Source organism: Sinocyclocheilus anshuiensis, unplaced genomic scaffold, assembly GCF_001515605.1.
Source record: "Sinocyclocheilus anshuiensis isolate Anshui unplaced genomic scaffold, SAMN03320099.WGS_v1.1 scaffold2178, whole genome shotgun sequence".
NCBI lineage: Eukaryota > Metazoa > Chordata > Actinopteri > Cypriniformes > Cyprinidae > Sinocyclocheilus > Sinocyclocheilus anshuiensis.
In genome coordinates this window covers 414948-424145 of record NW_015559171.1, presented here as the reverse complement: position 1 = coordinate 424145, position 9198 = coordinate 414948, and the positions used below count along the sequence as shown (strand labels likewise).

Sequence of the window (9198 nt, the reverse complement as noted above, 5' to 3'; positions counted from 1 at the left end):
GGTAATTAAATAATGTTTACATATGTATAAAAGCCTACATTAAAATCTGTCATATAAATTGGTCTCTTCATTAGAAATGATACTGATTGCCACCATTGATGGACAAAATTTTTTCATAATATTAAAAATATCTGTATGACATTATATTCTGCAGTTCTTCTCTGTTGTACCGAATATCTACACTTTTCAAATTATCATATCGAAGTTAGAAATTCAAATATTGTGACAAAATTAATTTTGTAGGGTGCCACAAGTTTGTTAAAATTTCCAAAGGGTGCCGCGACTAAAAAAAGGTTGGGAAACACTGCTTTATATTATTAAAATCTTCTTCACACTAAGAATTTTTTTTTTTTTATGAACAGTTCACTGAAAGGTTCTTTGGGGAACCAAAAATGGTTCTTCTGTAGCATCACTGTGAAAACCCTCTTTTTGTATGAAAATGGGTTTAAATTATGTAATTTTGGCACTTTACATATTATATTCAGTTCATTATAATTAACCACACAAAAATCAATATTTAACATATTATACAAAAACAGTGGACATGCTGAAACCAATTTCCATGTGCAAGATGAATTAAACGCTACATATTAATTCACAAAAACAGTAAGTCGATTAAAAAAACCTCTTCACAAAGCTGAGCATTGTTACTGTAATCTGTATCGTTACAGATTCATTATTTTACAGAATTTATATCCAGCCAAATAAAAACTTTAGATGCAACTAGCCACTTTTTTTCAGTTGGAGAGACCTTGGTTTTCTTCATAATATGTTCCAAAATATATTATGTCTTGAAATGTGTCCAAGTCACAAAATTTCTCCTACAACTGAAAAACATCGCACCTTACAGCTGCATACATCATTTTAGGATAATGATACAATATAATCTCCCCTTCTTTTAATGAAAGATAAATGCTCAATATGGATGAAGCAAGAATGAAGCGGACTGGAGCCTAATGAGCAATTCACCCTGAGGGCTTTGAGGAAATGGGAAACCGATGGAGAGAGAAAGAGAGGGAGAGAGCTTTTTATAAGTGTTAAGATGCCAACCTTGAGTACACAAATTACTACTAGTAGAAATTACAAACAACAACAACAACAACATAACACCATACATGAATATGTAATTCAAAATAATGAATAATCTGGACATATTTAGGAACACGGCTTTGTGTGTTTGTTTGTGTGTGTGTGTATATGAGATGCAGGGTAGGATGTTGTGTTGGGAGTGTGTGTATGTGTGTGTTGAGTATGTGTGACAGGTCAAGAGTGTGTTTTGCAACTGTAATAACTGCACCCCAAGCTGAGATATTTGGGATGGCTGGAGACGGGTTGTCATGGTAACTAGTAAATAGATGGAGAGTGTGTTTAGACTAAACCTCAAACTTTGTCCCAACTTGTTTACACCCTCCCTTCACACACTCACTCCATCATTCCACTTTTTCTCTCTCTATCCACTGTTTTGTTTTCCAGACTCTCATTAACAATGTTCAAATCAATCTGACCGACAAACGGGGAAGAAAGAGGTAGGAAAGAAAGAGAGAGGAGCAAAGGAGAAGAAAATTGCACAATGCACAAATGTTATCAAGCTATTAACTGTGCAAGAAAAAGACTATGTAAGGGATGTGTGCTTTCTCTTTAGTCAACACACACATGCTCATATCATCAGGGAGACGTATATTTCTCCTTAATGGCACATGAATGAACACATCTGTATAACAACCACATTCCCGAGGGTCCATGGGGCCAGTAGGCAAGCAGTCTTAAAAAACATCTGGGTTAGTGAGGATGCACACAGAGAAACATGGTGTCCTTCTTTTGGATGGATAGATGATTAAGTGATACACAGAAAAATATCATTTTCTTAATCAATATTTTTGTATTTTTTCAATAACAGTATATAGTGTACAAATAACATAAAAGAAACAAGTAATAATTTATTGTTTTGAGCAAAAACCTAACAAAATATAGTGAGGTTTATATTTAAAACGTGAAAAAAATGCGATATAAAATAAAAAATATCTAAAATATTTGTTTAGATATTAAGAAAAATCAACAGTTAAAAGTTAATCCTAAATGATTAAATTTAAATGTAAAAGATATACTTTGAAAACAAGTCTTAATTTTGTAAATAAAAATATACTGAATCAGTTCCATTTATTTGATCAAAAATACAGTACATTTACATTTATTCATTTGGCAGATGCTTTTATCCAAAGCGACTTACAGTTGAGGAATACAACAAGCGATGTATCATAAGATGGCAATAAACACGAGAAGTGCCCATTATTCAAGGTTTACAGTAATACTGTAAAAACAGCAATACTGTGAAATATTATTACATTTTTAATAAAAAATATAATTTATAAATTGTAAAATTAAAAAATTACTTTTTTCTATTGAAATATATTTTCAAAAGTCATTTATTTATTGTGATGGCAATGCAAAATTTTCAGCAGCCATTACTCCAGTTTTCAGTGTCACATGATTTTTCAGAAATCTAATTCAGCTTAATATTTTTGTGGATACAGTAATACCTTTTTTCAGCATTCTTTGTTGAATAGAATCTTTTGTAACATTATAAATGTCTTTACAGTTACTTTTGATCTATTTCATTGCTGAATAAAAGTATTAATTGCATTAATTTCTTAAAAAAAAAAAAACATTCTGACCCCAAACTTTTGAACGCATTTATGCACTCTTCTCTTGTTTCATTATTGAAAAAACCTCCTAATTCAACTGAATATCCTTCAGTTTCAGCATCCTATTTTGGTTGAACAGGATCAAGAGATGTGTGTGTGTGATGCATCTGCAGGTGTTTCATACAGGACCTGAAGTCTCAGCAAACTGACAGTGCTACTAAATATCTGCCTATTAAAGGGCAAACCGATATGCTGTCTTACCCTTTTCTCACCCCTCTAAAATCCTCCTTCCTCTGTCTTGCTCATTTATGTTAATGCACTGAAGGATTCAAGCTCTCACTGAAAGCTAAGACCCAAAACATATGCAAGAACGCAAGAATACAAACTCTACATAAGCATATAAACAAAAGCCCAATTTTATGTGTTGACAAATACATCAGAATCTAATTCATAATGCAACAAAGCAAGTATTGCATTTTCAGAGTTGCCACAAGTTTTTTTTTTCTCTTTTATGTCAGTTTCTGTCATGGTGGCTGTATAAGGGTAATTGCTTGAAATGAAGATTGCTGAGCAAGTTAGTAACATTTAGACTAATAGTTAGTCTGTTGACAGGTTTGCTATCTGAATGATAACATATCTGGTTTAATGGCACAGACATTTGAAGGAAACTCTATTGCTCCCTCGAGTACTGAGGTTTGTTATCGTCACTGTAATGCAAGAAAGCACATTATACACCATATGTCCATAACATAAGTATGTACCACACAATTGCAAAGCATGGGCCAACAATTCATTGTCATCGTACTACTACTGAGTACTGTATGTTTCATTCATTCATTTTCGAATCAAACTGTGCATATTACATCATATCAATAGAGTTTGTGCGACATGGCTCTTACGTTTGTGTCAGTCACCATTGGGTTTCCCAGGTCACAAACCACAACTCTGGTATCATTGTCTGTCCTGTGCTCACAGTTCAGCCGCTGAAGATCCTGAGACAGAGAGAAAAAAGCCTTAAGTTCTTCATTATTTAATGTATAATAACTGCTGTGTTGAACAACATGCTGAATGTCTAAGGAACACAAACAGAAGCATAATGCACCTTCAGAACTTAAAAAAAAAAATTTGAATAATTATTTTAAATATTGAATAAATGTTTTATATTAAAACAGTAGTTAAATCTTTAAAAATTAAATTGCATGTTATTGTGTATCTGCATACAAATAAAAAATTGTACCATTAGACTAACAAATCTTACAATCATATACATTACTTCTAAACTGTAAAAATAAATAAATAAAGTAAAATAAAACAAAAACAATAAAATCGGTGCATGACATCACTGAAAACAAAACTGGGCAATAATAAACCCGGTCAATAACTAACAAAATCCAATAAAAACAGGTCTCTGGAGAGTCAAGGGAGGGACGGAGGATAGGAAACAAGAGAGAGAAAGTACATGATGAATTATCTGATAGTAATCACATCATACATCACTGAGGACCTCCCCCTGTCATCTCGTCAACCCCCTTCATCAGTCTCTCTTTTCCTCCATCTCCCTCCTCTGGCAACCACTTCCTCTCACCAAAACAGAGTCAAACCGTAACCAGTCTGTTCCCAAAAGAGCAGCTAATGTAGTTGTGCAAATTGCATTAAGAGCCACTCTCAAACACATGCTGCAATTACCAGCTATACACTGAATTCTGTTAAAATCATAACTGACAGACATAGAGCAATCAGATCTTTTGCGGTCAGTGCCAGAGAGCGCCAGCGTCTCATGCGGGAAGAGGCAGAGATGCATGAACGGGATGATGGAATGACAGCAGAAGATATGAATGAAGATAAGTGAATGCAGGACTGTATGAAATGAAATAAACAGTCCGTTAGATCTCAGCAATGCATTACTGAGAAAACCTAGACATGACGCATGTTTTAGGCTACGTTTAATAAGAAACCTTACCCATAATTAGATCAACATTCACTGCATTCCTGCCTCATTACTACATCAAAGACACTGCAGCGCTCATGTTTGTGTTTTTAACTCTGGGTCAGAATGGATTACAGATTTAGCATTTTGCCATGATGGATTTAAAGCTATTTAGTAAATATGATATTTCACAAGACCTGAGCTCAGATAGATAGATAGATAGATAGACCTATATTGCATCTAACATTCACATTAAACATGTAAAATATTTATACACTGTAATAAGCAAAATAAACTCATGCATGAGCTGTTTTCTGGAAGAAGAGAATACAGCGAGTGAGTAATAATCTAAACACAGCAATGAGAGAGTCTGAGACTAGGGTTGTGACGGTGAGGATATATTCCCACCGGTTAATCGACGTGTGACAACACCTGTATTCAAATGGCTTGTAAAAGTGCGTATTTTACTTTCACTTTCAAATGAGCAGCAATTGAATTGCCGCAATTTGGCGTCAAGCAATTGTTCGTTTTTCAAATTAGCAGCAATTGAATTGCCTCAATTCGGTGTCAAGCAATTGTTCATTTGAGTTTTCCCTCTTTTCCTTCGATTTCTTGGCTTTCAAATAGCTTGAAAAAGCATTGTGCGCGTTTTACTTTCAGTTTCAGATTAGCGGCAATTCTGCTTTGATTCAATTCAAGCAACAACAACGTCAAACTCTGAACTTTTATTAACAAAACGAATAAAAATACACCATATATGCCTAATAAAATAACAAATTACTTAGGCTACACAAAGTTTAAATAGGAATATAAAACTGAAAATCAGCAAACACTGTGGAACCAAATAAATAAGAAACATAGAACGTTCACTAGCAAAACGAATAAGAAAGCTTGGAGGCACGGCATATACACACCTTGATGTAAAATAAAATACACAAAGTTTAAATAAAGTAATCAGCAAACATGGTGGAACCAAATAAATAAGAAATGAATGTTTAAAAAAAACTTCCAGTCAATAGGCTTTTCAAAATCTAAAATATTGCCAAACAGGCGCCTTTGCATTTCCTTTCTAAACAATCTTCTGCCATCGTCTTGTCTTTCTCACCTCACTCTTGTCAGTCAGCTCGACTCACTCTCCTCACGTGATAAATAAAATCTGACTCCTGCTCCATGGTGCAGGGTCGTTCACGCACGGTTCGACACGCTGCATTGAGCGTTTCGTTTTTAAAAGTGCCTGTCCTCTAACTGAACTAGGCTAAATGATTTTTGTTACTATAAATAAATCAAAACGACGGTGGGGGGCGGTGCCACGGTAGGCAAATGACGTAACCGTTGTTGCGGCTTAACACCGGTATAACCGAAAACACCGTCTATCGCGGCAAGCCTCTCTGAGACTAAAATAAACCTTCTATAATCATATAAACTATAAATGAAAGACATCATACAAAGGACTTTTACTAAATACACTATTTATTAACTTCTACATCCAATCTCCCACCCAAACCCACATAAATACACCCATGAACCACTTTTACACAGTTGGGCCAGTGCGAGCTAGGGCTAACAACAGGCCAGGCAGAGCCAATAGCCTTGAACCTTGAGCTGCAAGGCCAAAATCAAGCTGTGTTTCCACTGTCAGGCCAGTAGCCCTGCAGAGCTACTCTAAAACCCGCCCTTAACATGCCTCTCTGGAACAAACATCACACAACACCACCGTTTTACCAGAGTTAAGCGCGTATACATACAGTATATGTACAGTCAAAAAGGATAGTGGGTAATGTTGTTTACCTCACGTCTGCGCTCCACACCAATATAGTCCGCCTCTGGTGGGAGGGTCACATGAAGCTCCGCCTCATATGCCCCCTCACCCTCATTGGCTGCATTAATGATCAACATAAGCAAGTTGTCATCCCCGATTATAAGTTCAGTCCGGTCCCTATAAAAAAAAAAATTAATCAGACCTGTATTTAAAATAACTTCTTATATGAGGCCAAAATCAAAGAATGACTTGCTATAAAACACAAACAACTGATACATGTTAGAACACTGCAAACAAAACAAATACACAAACAATTGGCCAATGGCACACACATGTACTGTATGCATCAGACCCACTGACTCACATTTTAGCAGAAAGTTTGAGATCTGGGATGCACATGTTGTCTTCCCCACAGTCCAACAGGATGTTTGCCTAAGGGAGAGGAAAAAAATATCTTCTCTTCCCGTTTTTTCAGTTTGTTTGTTCATCGAATTTAACTATGTATTACTTTTTCTCTAGTTAACCGTTTATATCACTCAACAAGATGCTGTCATGTTTTTTATAAGAAAAAAAAGAAAACACTTCTTCTAAACCCTGCATGTCATGATGTCCTTATTGAATTATTTAACTTGCACATGAATGCACACATGCAGCTTCTCACAAACAATGGTAAACATTCCTGTTGCATGCAGACCTGCTCATGGTGGAAGGTCTTGCTGTAGTGGTCCAAAATGGGCCGCAGCTGGAGGCCAGGTGGAGGGGAGTTCTGGTCCAGACTGTAGTTCAGTGTCACGCTGATAGGACTCAGCTTATCTCTGAATTCTCCCTCATCCTACACACATAGCAAGAAAAAAAAGAAAGAGAGGTGGATAGCAAACAACTGAATTACTCTTCCTCTCATCCTAGTTTCACTTTACTTATTCTTCTACTTCACTTGTTTGATTATCTTTGTCCTTTGACATCAATCTGTTTCCTTTAAATAACAGAAAAATCACAGCTGCTGTATTAGCATGCTTGCCTCAGAAAGCCAAGGGCAATAAATACAATTATTGAATAAGTTACAAGGATTTGAGAAAATGAGAATGTATGTTTATGTTTCTGAACAGAAATGCACAAGGATTTGTTAAAGAAAAGCTTATGAACACAAAAGCTGCAAGGCTGTTATAGTGTGAGGCTGCTGCATAAAAACACACACATTATTTGCACAAATCCAAATTGTTACAAACACAAATATTTTCTCAAATTTTTTGTGAACTGCTATTCATGCCTATGTTTTTTTAATTGTGACCTTAATGTATAATAAAATGTAATGCAAAAATAAATATATAATATAATATACTATACTTTTGTATTTAATAATAATTAATCATTGTATACAAATGCATACTACTACTAATAATAACAAACATTTTACGTATTCATAATTATCTAATTTCTGTTCTTAAGTTTTAGGGTGTTTATGCTTTACATAAATTTGTGATAATATAAAATATAATACAAAAATTAATTTTAATTTAATTTAATTTTAAATTTAATAATAATAATAACTATATATCAGTATATATACAATAATAACCAATTTATTATTCTTATTTAACAATTTCCTGTTTCTAATTTCTGTTCTTATGTTGTTGGATGTTTGTTGGATACATCTGCCATATATCATAGCGATAGGTCAAATTGCCTGAGATTTTATCAGTCAAATTGAGCTGGCAAATAAAAGTATTTCCCATGGCCTGTGTTATCATATAAACACCCAGAAACACTTAAGACTGTGTTTAATTCCTGTGTCACCTCGGCCCAGCAGAATTTTTGGTCTCATTTTTGAGACACACTCTCATGGAGGGGTTCTCACATTGCTTATTCCATCCAGATGAGCCGTGTTGTACTAGGAGCTTGGTTTGGCTCACAATTAACTTTCCCATGGGTTCAGTTGTAGTGAACATAAAACAAGAATTTATCATGAAGAATGAGGCCAGTTCAGCTATATTCTGTGCTGCGTGTGGACTATAAGCCTCACCCGCAGGTAAACCGAGTAGTTGTGGCAATGTTGGCGGTCCCGTTGACCCAGAACCAACTGTTGGGTTCTCTGGTGCTGGTGAGAGTCCATGAACAAGATCCTCTTAACTGCTCCACGCTGCTTCAGCCAATCCAGCTGCAGGTCCATTCTTAGAGCTATAAGAGAGAGAGACAAGCATGCTATTGTTAGCTCCAACTTTACAGACTTTAATTCATGCCATTTCTGCTCAGGAATTAAACAGGTTTTGGGCCGTAAAAATGGCACGTACCTAAGGTTAATGACCAGGGCTTCTGAACAACAATCAAATAGTGCTTCCATCAAATTTGTGCCTCACACACACTCTCACGGGCACAGGAACGCACACAGCCACACCTGTTCTTTGTCATCTCCAAAACCATATGCACTGATTTTTAACAGGCCTGCATTCAGAAGTGCTGGGAAAGAGGCTTTTATTGCCTGTTGTTTTAACTGAGTTTGGCACCTTTGCCATTTTGGCCATTACTGAAGCCACTTACATACAGATGTTCAACGAGTGCTGAGACACACAAACTCACACTGAGCAAAACACATAAAAGTGAAAACAATAAAATATCTCTTTGTCAGCAAGCACCATGGGACACTGTGTGATGGATGATGAAATCACTTGTTTTCATTATTAGCCTGTGCAATAGAGTGCAACATTAGAATTATACAAGTCTCATTCGTTTTTCCACAGAGAAATTGACTCATGGTAGGGATGCTCCAATCAGGATTTTTGCAGTCGATACGGAGTACCGATTTCTTGTCATGGTGATCGGCCAATACTGATGCCGATTCTGATGCTTCAAGCTTTATATAGACGGCTTCATCG

General features: G+C 35.7%; 1 protein-coding gene across 1 annotated transcript in view; it reads right to left on the bottom strand.

The window, feature by feature from the left end:
• Window positions 1-9198, bottom strand: part of LOC107681583 (integrin alpha-8-like) — an 84199-nt gene that overhangs the window by 23226 nt on the left and 51775 nt on the right. Inside the window, exons 17-21 of the mRNA XM_016477895.1 lie at window positions 8349-8503; window positions 7023-7160; window positions 6693-6760; window positions 6358-6505; window positions 3542-3634 (exon numbers count right to left, since the gene is read on the bottom strand). Of these exons, the coding sequence (XP_016333381.1) occupies window positions 3542-3634; window positions 6358-6505; window positions 6693-6760; window positions 7023-7160; window positions 8349-8503 (602 nt within the window). The remainder of the gene's footprint in view (window positions 1-3541; window positions 3635-6357; window positions 6506-6692; window positions 6761-7022; window positions 7161-8348; window positions 8504-9198) is intronic.